Genomic DNA, 25,045 nt, shown 5'->3' with positions numbered 1-25,045 from the left:
CTGCAAAGGCAAAGCATAATGGACTACTATGCATCGCATAGTAGCCCATTATGTGTCCCTTACCTGACGCAGGAGCCAGCGAAGTCACCGCTGTCCCCTGTAGTCCGCCGCATCCATCTTCTCGGTGGGTCTCGCAGCTCCGCCACTGTCATTCGGCGAAGCCGCGATGACGTCACTCTCGCGCATGCGCACGGGAGCTGAGACGTGCAGCATTGCGCCCCATCTTCGTTATCGAGGATGCCACGCTCAGTGCGCCTGCGTGCCGCTGTCTACGGCGCATGCGCCGTAGACAGCGGTGCCTGTCTTCGGGCAAATATCTCCTAAACCGTATAGGTTTGGGAGATATTTCTTGGACCTACAGGTAAGCCTTAATCTAGGCTTACCTGTAGGTCAAAGTGGTTTGTAAGGGTTTACAACCACTGTAATATGCTGAAAGAAGGTGCCGGTGCACTTTTTCGTGCAAGTAGTAATTTTGCACTCACCAGATGCCTTACCCCTACAGGGGCAGTTGCGCCTTCACAATGTAAGCCCCTGTATCGCTATGTGGTGTTTCTCTGGGACCTTCATGTTTTCAGCATGTGACAGCCACCTTGTCCGGTTAATCCATATAAAAAAGAGGAGTATCCATAGTGCAGTATCGTTTTAAAACTACAATTTATTAGATTAAGAAATGTACTCACATTTGCCAATGTGTTTAACAGTATTATTGTAGCTGCCTCCGATTTGCGCAGCTCTGAGAGAGTACATCCTATGGCCACACCCTACGCGTTTCGTCATCAATACGCCATCTGGAGCAGCCATATTGCTACACCTCTTGTCTTTTATATAGGGTGCAGTGTCTTTACCGCACTTGTGCAAACCCTTTGCAGCCATTTTAATTAAGGGCAAACAGATCCATTCTAATTAGGGTGAACTCCTAATAGAATTTGATGCCTCTAGTTATAAATTTGTTTTCTTAAAGTGCAGATGTGCCAAATAGTGCAAGCTAAGGTTTCCCTGCATATGAACTGTTTGCTGGCTGTGCAAGGGGATGTGTCGGGACACTGCATTCTATACATAATACCTTTTACATTTTGGCAGTATTACCATTCCCGGGTGTTTGTAGTTCTGACATATACTTTCAGCAGTATACTACACCCGCAATATACATGTTTCACACCTTGTATACGATACTGACTGAAAATCTTTCAAATATACATATCTTTGTAAAACGGGCATTAAATAAAAATTTAATGAATTTAAATAAAAAATACAGATAAAAATACAATAAAAAAAATTAAATATAAAAATAAAATAAAAAATATGTAATATAGAAAATGTGAAAAAAATTATTTAATAAATGTAAAATTTAATTAAAATATCTATAAGGATGCCAGTGGTTTTTATTATATATGAAACTAAAAAAAATATATGTTAATGTCTTTGTGAAAAAGTGAGCAAACCTAATACTAAAAAATTTGAATTATAGTCAAAGAGAACTAGATAAGGTTAAGTTTGTGACCATGGAAAGGGTTATTAAGAGGTTAATTTGTGTTATTAGAAAAAATGGGGATTCTTTTGAAAGCGTTTTTAAAACTTCTTCCAAAAAATCCTTCAAAAAACTTTTTTTCAAAATGTATTTTTTTTTTCAGAAATTTTTTTTTCAAACAATTCCTTCCAAATGGGCTCTTCCAAGGAGAGCCTTCCCAATATCTTTCACGAAAAACTGTCTAATGAAAAGGTTTGTATGGGGAATAGGGAGATTATAGTAATCTTTATATAAAAGATCTCCATAAAGATCTATATCAATCCCTTTGTGATTTTCAATGTTGGAAATCCAGAAACTAGAAGAGATCTGTGCATATTATATCAGCGTTGGGACCAGGAAGGAAGTGTTTCTTATTTTAGACGTGTATTGTAAAAATGTAAAAAATGTGAAAACATTCTTTCAAAAAATATGAAAAAAGGTATGATGAGCAAAGAAAGGGGGGGGGGGGATATAATAATAGTAATAAGGGCAAGGAAGGGGCAGTTTTTTGTTAGAAATTGGTCAGAAAGCAGTTGAGGTCTAAATCCAATATTTAGGCCTGCTGGCTGGAGTGTGTCTAAACTAAAAATCCATTTTGTTTCATTTTGTGTTACTTTAACTCTTTTATCTTCCCCCCTCCAATGCCCTTTAATTTTATCTATTGCATAAAAAGTCATGCATGTTGGGTCCCGGCCATGAAAGTCTCTAAAATGTCTGGAGACACACTGTTGAACCCGTTTTTTATATTAGTAATATGCTCTCTAATCCTGACACATAATTGTTGTGTGGTTCTTCCTACGTATTGTTTGTGACATGGGCATTCTATAACATAAGTGACGTGAGTGCTGTTACAGGTAATCAACTCATTGACTTTATATTCACTTCCATTTGTAGAAGGACATAAAGCTTGATTTCTTTTTATTCATTTTCTTGCTAATTTTGCATGGAAGGCATTTTCCACATTTGAAAAAACCTTTCAAATTTTCAAATATTTTAATTTGTTTCGGAGGGTCTATGGCATTTTTTTTTTACCAGTTTGTTGCTTAAAGTAGGTGCTTTTCTGTAAATAAATGATGGTTTATTTGGTAATATAGACCTCAGGACATTATCTGAGTGTAGAATGGGCCAGTGTTTTTTTATAATGGATTCCAAGGCTTTATGTTGTCTATTATATCCGGTAAGAAAGGCAACAACCAGATGTTTATTATTTTTCCTCCTTTTTCCTGATGTGCCTTCTATCAATTTACTTCTTTCCATCTGTTTCACTTTTTCTTTTAAAGTAAGTAGCTCTTTTTCTTTATATCCTTTCATCTTGAACCTCTTTATAATGACGTCTGACTGTTTATCAAAATCTGTATTTTTACTACAATTCCTATACAGACGCATGAGTTGGCCTTTGGCTATGTTCCCTATCCATTGTGGGTGATGGCAACTGCTGGTTGGGAGATGCCCATTGTGGTCTGTAGGTTTGAAGAAAGTGTGCATGCTCAAAGATCCGTTATGTTTAAATATCTACAAGTCTAGATAATCAATACTCTGTTTGTTCCAGTTTCCTGTGAAGGTGATGTCATATATATTTTGGCTGATTTTGTCAAAAAAACTCTGTAGTCAATTCTGGGTGCCTCCCCAGATGATAATAATATCATCTATATATCTTCGGTAATATGTAAGATTTTTTTCTGGGTACACTATATATATTTTCTCTTCCTCCCATTGGTTCAAGAACAAGTTTTCTACACTGGGGGCATATTTAGCCCCCATAGCTACCCCTTTTTGTCTGGGTGTAGTATATGCCTTGGTACCAAAAATAGTTATGGCTCATTGCCAATTTTAAACCTTCTATTGTGTACCGTATTTATCGGTGTATAACACGCACCCCAAGTTTAGGGGGAATTTAAAAGGGAAAAAAACTTTTAGGAGGGAAGTGTAACCGGTTCCCGACCAGCGCACGCCGATGTACGTCGGCAGAATGGCACGGGCAGGCATATTGGCGTACAGGTACGTCCAATCTTCAATGCCGCCCTGCCATCGCGAGCCGGTCGGGACCCCCGTGAGTCCGGTCGCGGGTCCCGCGGACTCGATCGCCGCGGGCATACCCGCGATCGTCTCACGGGACGGCTGAATGGAGGAAATGCCGTGTAAACAGCATTTCTCCATTCTGCCTAGCAACTAGTGACGCTGATCTCTGCTCCATGTGATTGGAGCAGAGATCAGTGTTCACTAAATGAAAGGCCAACCCCCCCACAGTTAGCAACACACCCCTAGGAACACTTAACCCCTACACTGCCACCCACTGGTTAATCCCTTCACTGCCAGTGTCATTTACACAGGAATCACTGCATTTATATAGCAGTGATTACTGTAGAAATGACAATGGTCCCAAAAATGTGTCAAAAATGTCCGATGTGTCCGCCACTATGTCGCAGTCACAATAAAAATCGCTGATCACCGCCATTACTAGTAAAAAAATAAATAATAACAAATTATTAATAAAAATGCCATAAAACTATCCCTATTTTGTAAACGCTATAACTTTTGCGCAAACCAATAAATAATCGCGTATTGCGATTTTTTTTTTTAATTTTATTTTTTTACCAAAAATATGTAGAAGAATACGTATCGGCCTAAACTGAGGGAAAAAAAAATTTTTTTATATATTTTTGGGGGATATTTATTATAACAAAAAGTAAAAAATAATGCGTTTTTTTTCAAAATTGTCGCTCTATTTTTGTTTATAGCGCAAAAAATAAAAACCGTAGAGGTGATCAAATACCACCAAAAGAAAACTCTATTTGTGGGGAAAAAAAGACGTCAATTTTGTTTGGGAGCCACGTTGCACGACCGCGCAATTGTCAGTTAAAGCGACGCAGTGCCGAATCACAAAAAGGGGTCTTTGACCAGCAAAATGGTCCGGTCTGTAAGTGGTTAAGGAAAAAAACGTACATTTAAATGCCCATCAATGCAGCCTTATCAGTGTCATTTGCAGCCTTCCATTGCAGCCTTGTTGATCATTTGCAGCCTTGTCAGTCATTTACAGCCTTCCATTGCAGCCTTGTCAGTCACTTGCAGCCTTCCATTGCAGCCTTGTCAGTCACTTGCAGCCTTCCATTGCAGCCTTGTCAGTCACTTGCAGCCTTGCATTTAGTCTCGTCAGTCATTTGCAGTCTTTTCTGTGGCTTTGTCATTTAAAAATGGTGCCGCCGAGATACAGAGTGGATGTCCTGTGTACCTCGACCACAGTTGCCCGTTCTCGCCAAAAGCCGCCATGAACGGCAGAGTGTGGTCGAAAATAGCTGAGAATGGCCGAAAATAGCCGAAAACAGTCGAAGATAGCCGGGAACGGCCGAGTACACCGAAAATACCCCGTAGCCACAGAGAGCGGCAGAAAGGGTTAAAAATTGTGGGGGATCGGCGTATAACACGCACCCCCACTTTCCCCCTGATTTTAGGGGGAAAAAAATTGCGTGTTATACGCTGATAAATACGGTATTTGATTTGGTCATATTTTAGATCTGACTGTCTGTACAATGCCCATTCTACGCTACTTAATCCGTCATCTTGTTTAATATTTGTGTATAATGAGTTGACATCTATTGTCACCAATATGTCTTCCTCTCTTATTTCAAAGTCCTTAAGTTCTGTGATTAAATGTCTACAGTCTTTTAAGTATGACTTTCCCATGACCATGGGTTGTAAATATCCATTGATGTAAGCCCCTAATCTGGAGAAAATGAGTCTGTGCCACTAATTATTGGTCTTCCAGGTGAGTTTGTTTTGATCCTTATGTATTTTAGGGACATAGTATATCACTGGGGTTTTAGCTGCCTTAGGGGTCAGATACTTGGCTTCCTTTTTGGTGAGGATGCCTTTAGTTTCCCCTTTCTTCACCTATGTTTTTAATACCTTCTCATATTCACCTTTGGGGTTTCCTTTTAATTCCTTATAAGTGTCCCATACACTTAATAGTTTGTCCATCTCAGTTACATAGTCCTGTTTGTTTAATATAACTAAGCCTCCCCCTTTACAATTACGATTACAATGTCTTTTTTCTTCTCTATGTCCTTGATCGTTTTCCATATGCTTTTACTCTTTAATTTCCTAATTTCCAATCTCCTTTTATCTTTTTCCACCATTTTCTTAAATACCGTTACGCTTTCGTTTTGTGTTGCAGTTTAGGGTTAAAGATGATGGAATTATTTCTCCGGTTGGAATGTTTGAAATACGTGTTTTCTTTTTCTTTTGTATTTTTCTTGTAAATTTTTGTAAATCAATGTAAGCCTCAAATTTGTCTAAGTCTTTATCCGGAGCATATTTTTGGCCTAAATCCAATGTTTTTTAATTCTTTCTCATTAAAATTGACATTACTTAAAATATAGATCCCTTCTCCTAATATTCTCTTCTTCTTTTTCTTGACCCCCTCCTCTCTTTCCTCTGGTCTGTTTTCTCTTACCCATCTTTGCGGTCTGTACGTATGTTCTCTCCTCTCCTCCCACTGAGTATCTTGCTGATCTGTGTGGTTTCTCCTTGTATCTTCCTGTCTTGTTCTTCTTGGGTTCCATCCATGTTGTCCTCCATTTCTCTGAAAATTCCCTTGGTGTTGATTCCTCACTGGTTATCGAAAGGGTCTCCATCCTCCTTGGGGTCCATATGGAGTGCCCCCTTCCCTTGGGCCTGGGGGTCTGTTCCTTTTTGTCCCCTGTGAAAAAAACCTCTTCCATGTTGCTGATCTCTGAATGTAGTTTCTTGATAATAATCTCTTAGTGGAGAATATCTATTCCGATGTCTAGGAATATTAGGTTTGTATGGTGCATTGTTTTGATGCATCCTAGGTACATACTGCTCTTGTTGCCTATAATTTCTTTCTGGAAACAAGGGGCTTACACTGTGAAGGCGCAACTGCCCCTGTAGGGGTAAGGCATCTGGTGAGTGCAAAATTACTACTTGCACGAAAAACGAACCATCACCTTCTTTCAGCATATTAAGGACACAGTCACAGCATACGTTTATTTAATTTATATACCTATTTATTTATTTGCACTAAATCTCATATACAAATATAACGTATATATATATATATATATATATATATATATATATATATATATATATATATATATATATATATATATATATATATATATATATATATATATATATATATATATATATATATATATATATAAAATCATTTTTGGCACTTTGAGGTTTATTGTTTACAGCACACTCGGATTGGGCAACAAAACTAAGGTTATTTTTTAGGTTACCATAGGTCTCTGTTATCAGAGCCTGTTTGGCTCATTTAAGTATTTTCTGGTTTGATATCCAAAAACCCACCAGGGGTTCTAACACACCAAACACATTTTCACACAAAGCACACTTTTTGGAAAAACATAAAAGGCAATGAGAATTCACGAGGGTTATTTATACTTTCGAAGGATCACACACAACAGTTTTACCAACACCCGACAGAGGGTCAAACACAGCACTTTGGTTTTAAGCATGAAAAAATTATTTTCACCATTTTAATCTAATTTAAGGACCTTAAACCTGGATAGAGGAATTTGGTCAGTATACCCTTCACTCTAAACTTATTAGAGGGCAGCACCATTTTTTCTTTTTACTTCTTCCTTTTTTTCCATATTTTACAAATTCTTTAAAGTCTATAACTATTTTATAGGTTTCTGCTATCGGAGCCTGTCTGGCCTATTTAAGTCATTTTTGGTTTTGACATTCAAAAATCCACCAGGGAGTCTAACACAATTAACACATTTTTACACAAAATACGCTTTTTGGAAAAACAGAAAAGACACTGAGAAGTCACGAGGGTCATTCATATTTTTAAAGGATCACATACAACACAGTTCTATCAACATCCCACAGAGGGTCTAACACAACACTTTGGTTTATAATACAAAAAAAATAGCTTTTATAATTTTCACTTCTTGCAATTTAATGTAATTTAAGGATGTGGTACTTAGAGGAATTTGGTCAGCACATTCTTCACTTTGATTTGCTAGAGGGCAGCGTCATTTCTACTTTCCCTTTCTTTTTTCCATACTTTATTCTACCCACGGGTAGAAATAAATTGTAGAGGCAGCTCCAACCCCACAGCACGCATAAAGGTTTTTTTTGTTATTTATATAATCCATAGCGCAGTTCTACTCTCCTCCTTTAGGACCTCCAAAACATGTGAAAAAGAAATAGGTGAGCTAATAGGGATACGAATACAGGTGATTGCTAATCACATGGGATTAGACATATTATTTGCTTCACAAGGAGGGTTGTGTAAAGTTATTGAACAGGAATGTTGTATTTATATAGTTGATAATAGCTATGATGTAGAAAAGCATTTATCAGCAGCAGGGGAAAGTGCATGATATTGCTAATCGTACATTAGATTTATCAGAATGGGGAGGGGGGGGGGGGGGTGGTATCTTGGGAGCTGTGCTATGCTGTGCTATGTTTGTATTTGTGCTTTAAGATAGTCATGTTTGTATGTACAGCAATGTGTAAGGTAAAGATAAAACCTGATAAGAAAACCTCAGATGTTTATTTTGCTTTCTCAAAGGAAGAAAATGGTAGAAAGAGAAATGCCAGACCTATTCTCAGTATTTGATGGCCCCTGCAGTCGTCTGTCCTGTTATGCTGCTGAAGCAGAAATGCCTGAACTATAATCTCAACCTGAAATGAGAATTCACCCAACCGGATGATTTACTACACATTTGGAGGTTCTCTAAACTCTACGTTCACTACCAAGAACTTTGAACTAGAAAATATGAAAAATAACGCACTCACATAGTTACATCCGTAAATGAGAGGTATACAAAAAAGGGAGGAGGAATACTAAACTAATAAAGCTCGGTCGGACTTTAGAGGCATAGGAAACGACAAAGAAGTATGAAAAATAACAATGCTTTTTTTTAAAACCTTAGGTTTTAAGCTTATTGTGCCTTTGTCTTGCAGGTTTTTTTTTTTTGTTAGTTTTGTTTTTGGGTTTACAACCACTTTAAGATGATAGATGTTTTGGAGGGTCTTTTATCTCATACACCCTTGGTTCCTGTCACTTTCAGGCTGGTGGAAAAGAATGAAGAGTAGTGATCGGCAATGATCAAAGGGGGCAAATGTATAGGGATAATTTATGACCATGTTGAATCATTATGTTTGCTGTGTTAATTAAAGGGGTTGTAAAGGTAAATGTTTTTTCACCTTAATGCATTCTATGGCTGTGTTCACTAACACACAGCCACGCCCCCCACAGTTAGTAACATGCCCCTAGGACACACTTAACCCCTACACTGCCACCCCCTGGCTAACCCCTTCACTGCCAGTATCATTTACACAGGAGTCAGTGCATTTGTATAGCACTGATTGCTGTATAAATGACAATGGTCCCAAAAATGTGTCAAATATGTCTGATGTGTCCACCATAATGTCGCAGTCACAATAAAAATCGCTGATCACCGCCATTATTAATAAAAATGCCATAAAACTATCCCCTAATTGTAAACGCTATAAATTTTGCGCAAACCAATCAATCGCTTATTGTGATATTTTTGGTTAAAAAAAAATGTAGAAGAATACGTATCGGCCTAAACTGAGGAATTTTTTTTAAATATATTTATTATAGCAAAAAGTAAAAAATAATGCGTTTTTTTTCAAAATTGTCGCTCTTTTTTTGTTTATAGCAAAAAAATAAAAACAGCAGGAGTGATCAAATACCACCAAAAGAAAGCTCTATTTGTGGGAAAAAAAGGACGTCAATTTTGTTTGTGAGCCACGTCGCACGACCACGCAATTGTCAGTTAAATTGACGCAGTGCCGAATCACAAAAAGTGGTCTGGTCTTAAGCCAGCAAAATGGTCCGGTCTGAAAGTGGATATATTGGCACACAGATAACTGACCTTTCTCTTCAGCTGAAGGTCTAGATGAAGGATGGTCATGTGAGACCTCTCTATACAATGTATCTGTATTATCTCTTATGTCTTTTTTCTTCTCTTAACTCTTTCTATCCTAAGAGTTGCCTTACCTTGATAGCATGTGTATGTCAATTGTAACCTTATCTCCTTTTTGCATTACCTATCTTTGTAAACACGGGCAAAACTGCATTTGTAACATCTCTATACTATATTTGGTAATCTCTGATTATTCTAACCTTTCTTTTCTGTATAAATAAATATGATTGTTATTCTTTTTGCACAGTTATCATTCCTTATTAATTTCATGGGTTATGCAACCGCATGGGTTGATTCATATAGATAAAAGGTTTTAATCATCCTATATTCTGTATCCTCAATCGTATAAGTGAGTTAAGTAAAAATAGCCTTGTTAGAAGGAGTATAAATATGTGTGTGTGTGTGTGTGTGTAATTTTTTGTACTCCTTTTTTTTTTCCTGGTAAACTCTGAAGGAACCCTAAGCTTCCATGGAACCCTGGTTGAGAAACTGTTTTAAAGTAATTTTGGCTATGATATTTGTAAAGTCATTGCTATGTCTTTGGACAGGTCTGTTTTTCTTGTTAGAGAAAAGCCATTGTCCTAGCGCGCACTGCCATCTAGGGCACAGCCATGGCTGCTGGCTTTCCTATTCTCCGCCAGATGACATCACCCGAGCAGGGGCGGACTAATCGTAATAAACAATTGTGCAGAGTGCGCGGTGGCACTGCCCCAGCCAGAATGCAACTCGGTGTCAGTGCAGCTAACCATATGGCTCAAGGGAGGGAGGCGGGATCAGGAGACCAATGGGCGGTTATGATCCTTCTCCCTATCCCTTCTGGCTGCTCAATGTAATTTTGCTCCTCCCTAGGGGGTTACCCCGGTGCCTTTGCCCCTCCTTTCCCATACAGCTCTGATTATGTAGCTCATCCCCAGATATTCCTGGCTGCTCCCTCAGCTCTGCCCCTCCCCGGCCCGGCTCTGATTATGAAGCTCGCCCCCGGGTATTCCTTGCTCCTCTTCCGGTTTACTCCAGTGCCTCAGCTTCACCCCTCCCAACATTGCTCCTGAGTATGGAGCTTGCTCCCGGGTATTGCTGGCTCCTCCCCCGGCTCAATCCCAGTGCCTCAGTGCCTGACTGCTGAGTATGGAGCTTGCTCCCAGGTATTCCTGGCTCCTCACCGACACCTCAGCTCTGCCCCTCCCTCTCCGGGCCAGTGCCCAAGTGTTCCTGAGTGTGCTCTCCCACCCCAGCAGCACATCTCTCCAGGGAAGGATGCTGGGGATGTCAGGACCAATCAGGCTCTGCCAGGATCTTCCCTTCTTCTCTAGTACCCAGGATGAAGAAGAACCAGGAGCTGCTCCAGGCTGTCAAGACTGAGGACCTGGGCACAGGGCCGCCATCAGGGGGGTACAGCCGATACACATGTACCGGGCCCGAGTGTCTGGAGGGGCCCAGGGGCAACCAGGAAGTGCGCAGGAGAGAGGAGCCAGAGGAGAAATAGTGCAGGTCTGCAGTAGAGACGTGGCTGTAGGCTAAGCCTAGTAAGCTGGCAGGGCTGGGACTCAGGAGATGGTATGAGGGAGAGACTTAACAGCCTTTCAGTTGCTCATTGGCTGAGATGGCAGCAGGAGGTGGGCTGCTCCGCCTCGTGCTACCTCCTTAGCCAATAGGTACAGGGTGCACTGTCAATCACTGCAGAGCCTCGTGCTTCCTGTGTTGGTGGGAGGGACAGAGTTCCTCTGTATAGAAGCTGCTGCAGAGATCGAGGTAAGTGAAAAAAAATAAAAAGTTTTTCCCTGAAGCTGCTAGAATTCATTGTACATGCACAGCCTGTGCTCCCCTAATGTTGATCACTGTATTACCAGACCTATTGCAGTCCTTTTTAGCAGAGTGAAAGTAACTTTACACATGTGCAGAATAGATGTCAGCTTATGTCACCATGTTAAAAGGACAGCAATATGGGTAGCAATACAGTGATTGTTCTTAGTCCAGGTTCACTAAACTAGCCAATGCTCTGAAAAGCAATCAATGTGGATTGTTTTTCAGGTCCCTTTCGCATGAGTGCTCTGATCGGGTCCTCCTGTCCGTTTTTAAGGCAACCTGATTGAACCACCCATTGTTCTCTATGGAGCGGCAGATTTAAATGCAAATGTGCCCCTATACACCCACCTACCTCCAATCTGATCTGGCAAAAAGAAAAGACGGAAGGGCCTCTATTGCCCTCCGTCTGGCCAGATCAGGGGACAATTGGGTGTAAACGGACAGCATGAGAGTACACAGACCTGTCAGTTGCCTGCTCTGCTCAGCAAGGGATCCATGGACAGATCCCCTGCTGAGAAAAACTGGATTGGCCCATGTGAAGATTGCAACTCAAGTGCTGATAAGGCCAGCCATAGATGGTGTGAATCTCTGTTTAGCAGAGACTGATTGAGATTAAAACTATGTATGGGCAGGCTAAATGTACCCAAGTTAATCGATCAATCAACTTGAGTACAACCAGCCTGTGAGATTTTACATACAATTATCGCTAGCAGCTCTTGTAGCCACTAGCAATAATTACTGTGCTTTCCTGGCAGGGGCGGTTTTCCCACCCCCCCACTGGGAGAATACAATGGCTGCGCAGCAGGGATTCCCCATAAACACTGTGTTAATGGGGGAATCAAGCAATTTTTTTTCCTGCAACCCCTGGGACACAGATGGGGGAAGAAAAATCGTAATTTGGCCAAAATGGGGAAAAAAAGTGCTTGCTTTATATATAATTTTTATACATAACTAGAATATCTAATAGGGTTACCTCATTGCAGATTTCCCCTCACTTCCTTAGTGTCACCAGAACAGGAAGTGAGGGAATCTCACTGTGGGGATATAGCCAGCAATTGTTTATGTAAATATAATATAATATTGTGGCAGCAGGCAGGTAAAATCACCTGGTTGTATCCAGGATGGAAAATATGTATGCCCTAGGTTCAGGCTTTATGCGAACTTGTACAACTAGAGGGGAGTGCTGGGAGTCCTATAGGGGAAGAGTTAATGAGCCCAGCTGAAGTAAGTGGGCTCATTAAGGCCTCTACAAAAACCCCAGCATGCTTAGGGAGATGCTCCATCCTGGAACCAGTTTTGTGTTTGTATAGACTGGAGAGTGTGACACCTGTTCTGTGCGGTGAGTTAACACCTGTGTGGCAAACCTCTACAACAGAGACAGGGACAGGGACAGGGACAGAGACAGAGACAGGTGCAGCACAAGGCTGCACTCAGTTGTTAGACAGGGAATCTATGTGTGTAATTAGAGGTCAAGCTGACCAGGATTTATTTTCATGTTTTTGTTTAATTTTTTGGCTGTTATATTTTTCACTGCATGTAGCATAAATAAACTGCACCTTTTGTTGTTTCCACCTACAACGCTGTCTGCTGTGCCTGAATTTTGTGTTGTGAACCCATCCAGGGGGGTCACACACACCCGCTGCCGAGCTAACCCCTCACAATATATATATATATATATAGATATAGATATACCATATATACTCGAGTATAGGCCGACCCGAATATAAGCCGAGGCCCCCAATTTACCCCCAAAAAAACTGGCAAACTTATTGACTCGTGTATAAGCCGAGGGTGAGACATGCCTGTCCATCCCTGTGTGTGTGTCCGTCCATCCCTGTGTGTCCGTCCATCCCTGTGTGTGTGTGTGTCCATCCATCCATCCATCCCTGTGTGTGTGTGTCTCCATCCATCCATCCATCCATCCCTGTGTGTGTGTGTCTCCATCCATCCATCCATCCATCCCTGTGTGTGTGTGTGTCTCCATCCATCCATCCATCCATCCCTGTGTGTGTGTGTGTGTCTCCATCCATCCATCCATCCGTGTGTGTGTGTCTCCATCCGTGTGTGTGTGTCTCCATCCGTGTGTGTGTGTGTGTGTGTGTCCAGCCTACCTGTGTCCCGAGCCTTTGTCCGAGCCTCCGTCCCGTGTCGTGCCTTGCCTTGCCTTCGTCCCGTCCCCCCCCTCTTTTCCTGCAGCCTGCCAGGTTGCCGTGCTCGGATAAAGGGTCTGGTATGGATTTTTTTAAATTTGACGCGGGGTTCCCCTTAATATCCATGCCAGACCTGAAGGGCCTGGTAATTGAATTTGGGGGACCCCCACGCTTTTTTTTTTAAAATTTATTTATTTTATCAATGACTTTCAATGAGTGTTCTCTGTATTATGGAGCCGACAATTCATAATAGCTGCGAGTGATTTTAAAGGACTTTTTTTTCCTGCATAAATTACACTTTGTGCAGGGACAGTTCTAAGCACCAGAAACATGTGCCCCTTCACAGGCATACTATAGACACCCCCCCCCCCCGTACGAAATTTAAAGGAATATTACACTTTTATTGTTTCACTTTAATCATTATTAAAATCACTGCTCCCGAAAAAACGACTGTTTGTTTTTAAAACTTTTTTTTGCATTGATACATGTCCCTTGGGGCAGGACCCAGGTCCCCAAACACTTTTTAGGACAGTAACTTGCATATTAGCCTTTAAAATTAGCACTTTAGATTTTGAACGTTGGAGTCCCATAGACTTTAATAGGGTTCTAAAGTTCACACGAAGTATGCTATATACTAGCTCCGTCGAATCTTCTTTATACATTCGACAGACACCATAAGCCTTCAAAGACAGATTCGACCGTAATTCATGTAGATTTTCGGACGAATGCAATTGAACGAAAAACGAAATAAATAAAAACGAATTTCGGGAGTAACTAAATTTAATAAATTTTTCGGACGAAAACGAAATTCCGAAACAAAATATTTTACTCTGCACATGTCTATCTGTGATGTTATCTTGCAAACCTGGCCTGTTAGTGGGTTCTGAGGACAGGAGTTGAGAACCACTGCTATAGAGAATTGTCAGTGTATCTGTCTGCTCATACGGACAGGCAGTTAGACAGCCAGCTTGCCCATATACTGCCCTAGCCTGTCTATATACTACCCTTCAAATATGGTGCCAAAGACAGTCACCAACGGTGAACAACACAAAGGCACTAGCAGTGCTTTATTTTTTTAAAAGCATAAACATAAAACTCTAAGTATGAATTTAAAATGTAATACAAAATTAAATATATGTAAATCTCAACCTGCACACAGTAAGAAACCTTATAGTATATACTGTATAATTACTTTCAAACCGAAAGCATAAATACTGTATGTTATTTAAACTCAATTCCTTCCTCTATGAATCACTTTACCTCTATATTTCTCATATTCAATAGGCATATGTATATTCATATATTTGGTCGCAATACAAATGCAAGGAACCAAAAAAAAAAAAAAAATACGTTACATATACCAGAAACAAAAAAGTCCATCAATGTTTGAATAATAGTTCATAGTCAGCAAAATTACTGCAAGCAAAAAAAGTAAATAAAAATGTGGCAAGTGTTGCTAGCAGATCATTCGGAATCTCAGTAGTCCACCACCACACCTCCTGTGCAAATCCCTATAGGTTATGCACTTACCAGAAGTACCTGGTTCAAAAGCACATCTCTTATAAACAGATGACCGATCGTTACTGGTTTAGATCTGTTACATTGGTTAGCAGATAATGGTCACAAGGTTTCTAAGAAAAAGCTACAATGGTGTCAGGAGACTGTTGAATACCTTGGTTTTGTACTCTACAAAGGAGAAAGGAAAATCAGTCAGAAGAGAGCTGCGGCTCTCATGGGTCTGCTCCGCCCACTCACTAAGAAGGACATGCTATTGGTATGATTGGTTACTGCCGCCAATGGGTACCTGATTGTTCCTACTACGATAGCCTCCTGAGGCAAGCCACAGGTACTGACATGCTAGATTGTGTGAAATGGAATGATGAAATGTACAATGCTTTTGTGTATCTTAAAACTGCAATTGTCACAGCTCCTTAGCTCCTTGGATTACCTGAATATGGACTTGTTTGCCAAAAACATCTGTAAAACAATTGCGGGGGTCCTAGCGCAGGAGCATGGGGGAAAACTCCGCCCTACTGCATTTTTTTTCAAGGGTTGTGCCTATGCCAGTACAGGGCATGCATGCATGTCTCAGAGCTCTGACATCCTCTACGATGGTGGTGGAAATGGCTACATCATTCACTCTGGGGCATGCCACCACACTACACACCACTCACAATATATCCATTCTACTAAAGAATATCCATACCCAGCACGTGTCAGACCAAAGGCTGAGCGGTTATGAAGTAATTTTACTTTCTAATCCAAAACGTGAGATAAAATATGCCTCTCCCACTTCTGGCCCAGCTCCAATCCTAAAAGCCTTGCTAGGCTTGAAAGGTGAGCAAGATGAGGTAGTGCCTTCACATGAATGCATTGACCTCATCCACCAAGACATATCCCCTAGACCAGATATGTCTTCAATTGCTCTCCCTTGAGCACAGAATGTCTTTGGATGGGTCTTATTCAAGACCAAATGATAACACACACCATGCAGGCTATGCTGTTGTCCAATTGTCTGATAAAATACTGGAAGCAAACCCTGTCCCACTCCAATCAGCAAGCTGCAACACTTTTAGCCCTTACTAGAGCTTGTCAGTGTGTTGCGCACAATTTTGGAGTTATATGGAAAAGAAGGGGCTACACAGAAGCAGATAGAAAATCTATGTCACATTCCACACTTGTCACAAGCCTGTTAAGCCCTGTACACACGAGCGGACTTTTCAACATCCAAAGTCTGACGGAATGATTCCGGCAGACTATTCGATCGTGAGTGGGCTGCAATGGACTTTTGATTCGCAAAAGTCTGACAGACTTTAGAAATGGAACATGCTTCAAATTTTTCCACCAGAACTCTGCCGGACCCAGTTCCTACCGAAAAATTCGCTCGTGTGTATGCTATTCCGATGGACTAAAACCGACGCTAGGGCAGCTATTGGCTACTGGCTATGAACTTCCTTATTCGAGTCCAGTCATACGTCATCACGTTCGAATCCGTCGGAAGTTTGGTGTGATTGTGTGTGGCCAAGTCCGCTCATTCGGAAAGTCCGTCAGAACTCTGTCAGAACTCTGGCAGAACTCCTTCGAAAGTCTGTCGGACATAAGTCTGGTCGTGTGTACGCAGCATTAGAACCCATACAACTAACAAAATCCATTGTTATATTGCACTCTAAGGTACATACAGGTCAGCAAGATGACATAGCCAAGGGAAATGCTTTAACTGACAAAGCAGCAAGAGAGGCAGCATCCGCACAGCCAGCAGACATCCAAATGCCATTGCTCTCACCTGAAATTCCACGCCTAGATAAAACATTGCATGATCTCCAAACATATGCTACAAAGACATCCAACAATGGAATATAGTAGGTGTGCAGAAAAGCTCAGAATCTGAGCTTGTCTGCCATGAGGGGAGACAGGGGCGTAACTATAGGGGGTGCAGCAGTTGCGACCGCAACTGGGCCCTGTGCTGCATGGGGGCCCATGCAGCCCCCTCTACATTTGGCCGGCAGCAGTATAGGCAGCTAGGGGTATTAGTGCACCATGCACACGGGTGGCTGGAGGTGGAGGGTGACTAGCAGAGCTCCATGCTTGACTATTGCACTGGCTGCTCTTTAGTTGTGCATTCCCAGCATGACCTGTGTCCTCGGCCGGCTCCTCAGAGTACCCCTCTCCTGCTCCATGCATTGCCGCTCAGTCCGATGTCTGTTCTCCCCAGCCAGAGTCCCGCTCCCCCCCGAGTCCGGCCCACACTGCACTGCATACTTCTCCCCGGTAAACAAACTTTAAGCACACAGATGCAGTGCAGCCCTATGAGAGCCGGCTCCCCGGAGGACACTGCAGGCTTGTCTGCCAGCCCCCCTCCTCCTCTGTCATACACAGATGATGAAAGGTCTTTCTGGGAGATATGCTGATCACCCTTCCAGCACACTGGATGGAGCCCAGGCCAACATGGATGAGTGCGCGGCCTGCAGCTTGGTCATGGTGAGTGAGAGGACCCCATCCCCCACACACCATTACATACCCCCTCCATCTCCCCCTGGGGACAGGGGCCCCTTCTCACGTGGGGACAGGGACCCCTTCTCACCTTGGGGCAGTAACTTCATCTGCCCTTGGAGAAAAGGACCTCATCTCTTCTGGGGACGGGGACCCCATCCTGCCTAGGGACAGTCCCCCAATGGGGCACCTAAAAAAATAAAAAAAACTACTGATGCCAGTGGTGGAACTACAGGGCTCACAAAGGTCATGCCTGTGACCACACCCTGGAGTTCCACCGCCGGACTTGGAGGGAACGGCCCTGGCTGGGGTTCATGGTTCCCAGCAGTTCTAGCTAAGGTAAGAATGACACCCTCTAAGCATAATGGGTAGGCCACCCCATAGGCCAGGCAGCCACTTATGTTAGAAAGAGGGGACCTTGATCTCATTCAGGAAGAATATATAAGAAAACTTATTGAAACTTTGGATAAATTTGAAAGAAATGTTGCTTGCACCTCTCTTCTTCTTCACAGGAACCTACACACCCTTTCCAGGTGGGTGACACAGTGTGGTCCAGCAATTGAACCACACCAAGAAGCAGGAGTATCCCTTTGGACCCCCAACCACAGTGATCGCAGTTACGCGCACAGCTATTCTGGTAGAGGGACAACATGCCTGGATTCATGCCAATTGTGTGAAGAAGGTGAAGCAAACACCTAAGTGAAGATTAACTAGTTGCTGACCGCCGGCCGTCCAATGACGGCCAGGCGGCGCACCTATTGTGGTGGGAGGCCGTCAGAGCCACCGCTCGCCACCGAAGGGGGTGAACAGCCATTGGTTATGGCTGTTTACCACGTGATCGGCCGTGATGAAGTCACGGCCGATCACAGATGGTCACACCCCGACTGTGCACGGCGCATGCGCGTGATCGTGAGCGCGCTGCGCGTGCACGTTGGTGGCGGCGTGTTCCCCGGGAACACTGCTCGTCACCGATGCTGGTAAACAGCCATTGGCTGGCTGTTTACCCACGTGATCGGCTGATCACTAAAATGTAAACAAACCGCGGTAACGAGATGTTACCGGGTTCTCCTCCTCACACACCGATCGTGTGTGAGGAGGAGATTGCGGTAACATCTCATTACCGCCTACAGTACACATCAAGCACACTGATTGCCCCCCCCCAATAAAGAGGACCTGTCACCACCCCTCATAGTACCTGTCAATCACAGTCCATCAGAGTATTTGGGTACCTGTCACAGCCCATCAGAGTACCTGTCACGGCCCATCAGAGTACCCGAGTACCTGTCACGGCCCATCAGAGTACCCGAGTACCTGTCACGGCCCATCAGAGTACCCGAGTACCTGTCACGGCCCATCAGAGTACCCGAGTACCTGTCACGGCCCATCCGAGTACCCGAGTACCTGTCACGGCCCATCCGAGTACCCGAGTACCTGTCACGGCACATCTGAGTACCTGTCACGGCACATCCGAGTACCCGAGTACCTGTCACGGCACATCCGAATACCCGAGTACCTGTCACGGCACATCCGAGTACCCGAGTACCTGTCACGGCACATCCGAGTACCCGAGTACCTGTCACGGTCCATCAGGGTACCCGAGTACCTGTCACGGTCCATCAGGGAACCCGAGTACCTGTTCCAGTCCATCTGAGTACCCGAGTACCTGTCACAGTCCATCAGGGTACTCGAGTACCTGTCATAGTCCATCATGGTACCCGAGTATCTGTCACGGTCCATCAGAGTACCCGAGTACCTGTCACAGCCCATCAAAGTACCCGAGTACCTGTCACGGTTCATCCGAGTACCCGAGAACCTGTCCCAGTCAATCTGAGTACCCGAGTACCTGTCCCAGTCCATCTGAGTACCCGAGTACCTGTCCCAGTCCATCTGAGTACCTGAGTACCTGTCCCAGTCCATCTGAGTACTCGAGTACCTGTCCCAGTCCATCTGAGTACCTGTCCCAGTCCATCTGAGTACCCGAGTACCTGTCCCAGTCCATCTGAGTACCCGAGTACCTGTCCCAGTCCATCTGAGTACCCGAGTACCTGTCCCAGTTCATCTGAGTACCCGAGTACCTATCACAGTTCATCTGAGTACCTATCACAGTTCATCTGAGTACCTGTCCCAGTCCATCTGAGTACCCGAGTACCTGTCCCAGTCCATCTGAGTACCCGAGTACCTGTCCCAGTCCATCTGAGTACCCGAGTACCTGTCCCAGTCCATCTGAGTACCCGAGTACCTATCACAGTTCATCTGAGTACCTGTCACAGTTCATCTGAGTACCCGAGTACCTGTCACAGTCCATATGAGTACCTGTCACCGCCCTTCAGAGTACCCAAATACCAGTCACCAAGCCATCAGAGTACCTGTCACCAGGCCATCAGAGTACCCGAGTACCTGTCACCAGGCCATCAGAGTACCAGAGTACCTATCCACAGCCCATTAGAGTACCCGAGTACCTATTTGCAGCCCATGTCTCATAGAATATACATTGGGGTATTTGCTTTCCAAAATGGGGTAATTTTGTGGGTAATTTCACTGTCCTGGTGGTCCAGGACCTTCAAAAGTGTGATGGGTAGGAATGAAATGTTTGGCCTCTATATGTGACCATGCTGCGTAAAAGTCCTACACATGTGGTATCGCCATACTCGGGAAGAGTAGCAGAATGTATTTTGGGGTGTTTGCTATATACATGCTATGTGTTAGAAATATCTTATAAATTGACAATTTTGTGTAAAAAAAAATAAATGCGTTTTAATTTTTTTCCACATATTCCAAAAACTTCTGGAAAAAAATTAACCGTTCACAAGACTCATTATGCCTCACAGATTATATGTTGGGGTGTTTGCTTTCCAAAATGGGGTCATTTTATGGGAAATTCTATTGTCTTGGTACTCCAGGGCCTTCAAAAATGTAATAGGTGGTTGAGAAATGAGATGCCTCATTTTTGCTCGTAGAACGTCTGAAGGTACTACATCAATGTTGGTGCTCTGTATGTGGCCAGGCTGTTTAAAAGTCTCACACATGTGGCATCGCCATACTCGGGAAGAGTAGCAGAATGTATTTTGGGGTGTAATTTGTTGTAGGCATATGCTGTGTGTGAGAAATAACCTGATAATATGACAATTTTGTAAAAAAAAATAATAATAAAAAAAATCTTCATTTTGCAAAGAATTGTGGGAAAAAATGACAACTTAAAAAAACTCACCATGCTACTTACTTAATACCTTGGAATGTCTTCTTTGTAAAAAGGGGTCATTTGGGGGGTATTTGTACTTTCCTGACTTGTTAGTGTCTCAAGAAATGAGATACACCTGATGTACTGTAGGCCTGATCAGATGTGATCAATTTTCAGCAAATGGCACTATAGTTTGTAGACTCTATAACTTTCACAAAGACCAAATAATATACACTAATGTGGGTTATTTTTACCAAAGATAGGTAACAGTATAAATTTTGGCCAAAATTTATGAAGAAAAATTACTAATTAGCAAAAATTTATGACAGAAACAAAGAAAAAGGCATTTTTTTCACAAAATTTACGTTTTATTTTATTTATAGCACAAAAAATAAAAAACCCACTAGTGATTAAATACCACTAAAAGAAAGCTCTATTTGTGTGAAAAAAAGGACGCAAGTTTCATATGGGTACAGTGTTGCATGACTGCGTAATTGTCATTCAAACTGTGAGAGCGCTGAAAGCTGAAAATTGGTCTGGTCAGGAAGGGAGTGTAAGTGCACTGTATTGATGTGGTTAAAGACAAAGGAGGTGAAGTAAGCAGTGAAAACCATTAAATAGTGAGTGAAGCCGGTGGTCAAGACTCTGAAAAAGGTGACCTTGATTATTCCACCACAGACTTCTGGGAAGGCCTTGTGCCTCCTATTGTTGATCACCCTGATTGTGTTCCTAACCACATGGATCATAACTAACTGAGGACTCGGGTGCCATAAAAGACATGTGGAGCACAACCTATACATGACACACGTAACAGGTCAAAAAGAGAATCACTGGGAGAAAATGAGGTGGGGAAGGGTCAACCACATTCCATGATAAAATGTTACTGATGAAGTTCAAATATGCATATGCACAAAAATCAGGTTATGAGAAATGTTGGATATATAGTAAACTGCATCCTAGTACAGCCCACATTCCCATTATGGACGTACCTTTGAATATCACCCTTTTTTAAATGCAACTTCTCCCGTTGTTTTAACCAACATATAAAGTTTATATGAAAACACTGTTACTTTTCCAATAACTGGTGGAAGTCATTTCCCTGACTGGTGTTTCAGTTTAGGAAATGATACACTGACTGATTTAAACAATACCTTGCATAACTTTTCTTCCCTCCCTGGTAATGTAAGTGATATACTATACCAATTGATAGTTGCAGCACAGGACAAGTACACTCACAGGCTTATCGCTAAGAAACCATTTGCACTAGGGCAAAGTATCTATGTGTGTTGTAGGAGGGGAAGTTATCCTTGGATTCCCCTTCATGTCCAAGGATGGTGTTATTTGGTCCCAATTATGGGAGTAATAGGTAACAATAAGGAAGACCACCTACTTGAGGCCAGTATGTATCCAAGATACTCTCTTAGGCATCAAATGAAGAGAGAATTGTTTACTAAGGGAGACCAGGCCTGGCCCGTAACAGAATTGGGATCCTCTAAAAGTTCTAGGAGGTTTTGGGCTCAGGGTAGTAATTTCCTGGTTAATAGATATCGCTGTGACAATTTTTATGGTTTTACTTTTCTTATTATTTCTGTATGCTTGTTTCAAGCTTATTATGTGTTTTATTACTAGAGCCAATAGAACCCTTGACCCAGGCGCTGAAAGTAAAGCTTACCTCAGTCTTTATTACAGTAGAAACTCGTAGTAAAGTAAATCATTTTTTATGACTTAAGAAGGGATTGTAATATAGCTATATGATCAACTGTAACTCCATTTTGTAATCTCCCCTCCATTCTATAAGCTTGTTTTTAAAGAATGTATGTGCCTTATCTTACACTTCTTTCTCGTTAGAGTTTTAGACTTTTTTGTTTGAGCCACATTTTAATTAAAGACCCCCACTGTATGACTCATTGTGTTTAGGCCGATTTTCGATAGCTTACCTGCAAGGACATAAACTGTCTTTGTAAACTGCTTTCAGCTGCCTAAACGTAATGATTAAAAAAATCTCTCTGTAGAAGCCTGGTTAACCCTTAGAAACTTAGAAGTGAGTTTTTAATCCCCCCCCCCCTCTTGTTTTGTTACTTGCATGTATTGCTATTGATTCAGAATAAAGATTTTAGACCTGCTTTGAACACTGAAAGCTGCCTGTTGCGTGTGTGTCAAATTGGGTCTCCAGAATTCTGATGGGATTGCTGTAGATTACCAAGGGTGGTCGGCTGTCCAGTAATCTATCCTTTCACAGACCATGGCTGGTGCCACCACTATTTGTCTTCAGGCCGGGTCCAGAGGCATAGGTGCGGGCCTGTGGACCACAGCTGAAGAAATAGGTGGAGAAGCACTGCAAAAATCAGTCGGGGCAGAGCCAATGGGGGGGGGGGGTGTCAAAATTAGATTTTGCCTGTCAAAAATCCTTGCACCAGCCCTATTATTGAAAATGACACTCTGGTGACAGGGAACTAATCTGCACCCCGTAACCCATAGACTTTTAGCACTCCCTTCTGCAATTTTTGAGAGAGAGAGAGCATGAGAGAGTAAGAGAGCAAGTGAGAGAGAGAGAGAGCAAAGAGAGAGAGAAAGAGGGAGCGTGAGAGAGCAAAAAGGTGAGCATAAGAGCGAGAGAGCAAGAGAGAGGGAGCGAGGGCACCGGATAGGGAGCATGAGAAAGAGGGAGCATGGGAGAGCAAGAGCGAGTAAGAGAGAAAGAGAGAGAGCAAGAGAGGAAGAGCGGGCAGACGAGAGAGAAAGCAAGAGAGAGCAAGTGAGGGAGCATGAGAGAGAGAGGAAGAGAGAGCGAGAGAGAAAGTGAGAGAGTGAGCGTGAGAAAGGAAGCTTGAGAGAGAGAGCGAGAGAGTGAAAGAAAGCAAGAGAGCCAGCAAAAAAGAGCAAGCAAGAGCGCGCAAGAGGGAGCTTGAGAGAGAGCAAGAGAGAGTGAGTGAGAGAGCGAGGAGAGTAAAAGTGCAAGAGAGCGAGAGAGGGAGTGTGAGAGAGAGCAAGGGAGAGGGATGGCAAAAAAAAGAGAGTGAGTAATAGAGAGACAGAGCACACAGAGGGATCTGGTAAAGGTGGAGGTGCGGTGCATTGAGGTGACACTCTGGCTGTCCTGGCTCCATGTCTAAACACACTGATCGGGGGACATCCCTCAGGGAGTTCAGCTGTGCAGGTCGGTAATGGGAACTCACCCAGGTGTTGGAGGTCTCCATTGCTTGCAGATCTACACCCCGGGGGGGTTCTTCCACTACTGACTCCATGCTACCACATTGACAATACCTCCAGGACAGTGGCAGTGCTCCAATCACATGCCCTGCACACCGTCCATGGTTCCTGGACCGGGATGGTGCACAGGTGTCAATGGAAATCGCACCCTGAAATCGGCAAGAATAGTACTGAAATCGCCAAAAGTAGTACAGAAACTACTTTCTATATTTCATTTTCTATGAATTACTGTTGAAAGAACTGATCCAAAAAGGCAGAGACTACTAAAAATTGGCTATTATATTTTCACATTCCTTAAATACCGCATGCCTGGACCACTACTTAAAGTGATACTAAAGTCTCTTTTTTTTGTTTAAAAATAACAAACATGTTATACTTACCTGCTCTGTGCAGTGGTTTTTCACAGAGCAACCCAGATCCTCCTCTTCTCCGGTCCCTCTTCAGTAATTCTGGCTCCTCCCTCCTTGCTTGCTATGGGGCCACTCAAGCCGAGCCACAGCTCTGTGTGTCCAGCACCCTGCCCCCTCTCTCCTCTAATTGCCTAACTGACTTTGATTGATGGCACTTTGCTGCTATCTCAGCCAAAGAGGAAGGGGAATCTCAGACAGCCGAGTCTTTTGTGCATATCACTGAATTGAGGTGGGGCTCGGGTAAGTATTAGGGGGGGCTGCTGCACGCAGAGCATTTTTTATTTAAATCAGAGAATGCATTAAGATAAAAAAACTTCTGCCTTTACAACCACTTTAATTACCACACGCATTTTAGTTATTTTATTCCTTCTGTGAATGAACCCCTTTTTATGCGGTATTTACTGATCGCATACGATATTTAGGGAAACATTTTCCGGACACCTACATACCTCATGCGATCTGGTTCTGTGAATTGAGCACATTGTTGTCATTCAGCCATGTAATATTGCAATTTGTATGATTATTATAAAAACCACAAGTTATCCATGCTACCTAGATACAAAATACATAAAAAAGCAGACAGCATCAAATTTGTTGATTGCAAATGTAAAGTATAAATATTGATATGCAGTGCTTGATCTAATGTTGTAAAAAGACCATACAATGGATCATAGAAGGACAGATAGATGAAAGTCCCGCACCAGCTTCAGTGTAAAGAATGAACCACGCAGCAGTGTTTCCAGCAAGTCTCCTTACCAGAGAGGTTGGAACCTCAAATTATAGAGTGGTTAAAATGGGCATGTAACACAGATTTATCCCAATCATCAGTGCTGGACTCCCAGTGT

General features: G+C 42.7%; 1 protein-coding gene and 1 long non-coding RNA gene across 6 annotated transcripts in view; one reads left to right on the top strand and one right to left on the bottom strand.

Annotated features, from left to right (window-relative positions):
• Positions 1-9,700, top strand: part of LOC143982511 (uncharacterized) — a 63,470-nt gene extending 53,770 nt beyond the window's left edge. Inside the window, exons 2-3 of the long non-coding RNA XR_013274476.1 lie at positions 8,076-8,402; positions 9,193-9,700. This is a non-coding gene — a long non-coding RNA (uncharacterized LOC143982511). The remainder of the gene's footprint in view (positions 1-8,075; positions 8,403-9,192) is intronic.
• Positions 1-25,045, bottom strand: part of SLC26A9 (solute carrier family 26 member 9) — a 753,885-nt gene that overhangs the window by 440,507 nt on the left and 288,333 nt on the right. Inside the window, exon 2 of one of the 5 annotated variants that reach the window (XM_077481320.1) lies at positions 24,650-24,752. The exons of the other annotated variants lie outside the window; for them this stretch is intronic. Coding sequence (XP_077337446.1) covers positions 24,650-24,654 — 5 coding nt within the window. The 5' untranslated portion in view covers positions 24,655-24,752. The remainder of the gene's footprint in view (positions 1-24,649; positions 24,753-25,045) is intronic. 5 annotated transcript variants of the gene reach the window in all.

Source organism: Lithobates pipiens, unplaced genomic scaffold (genome assembly GCF_037356315.1).
Source record: "Lithobates pipiens isolate NorthernLeopardFrog02 unplaced genomic scaffold, aLitPip1_a1.2 Scaffold_16, whole genome shotgun sequence".
Lineage (NCBI taxonomy): Eukaryota > Metazoa > Chordata > Amphibia > Anura > Ranidae > Lithobates > Lithobates pipiens.
Note: the sequence above shows the minus strand (reverse complement) of the source record. Positions and strands in the feature narration are given on the sequence as shown.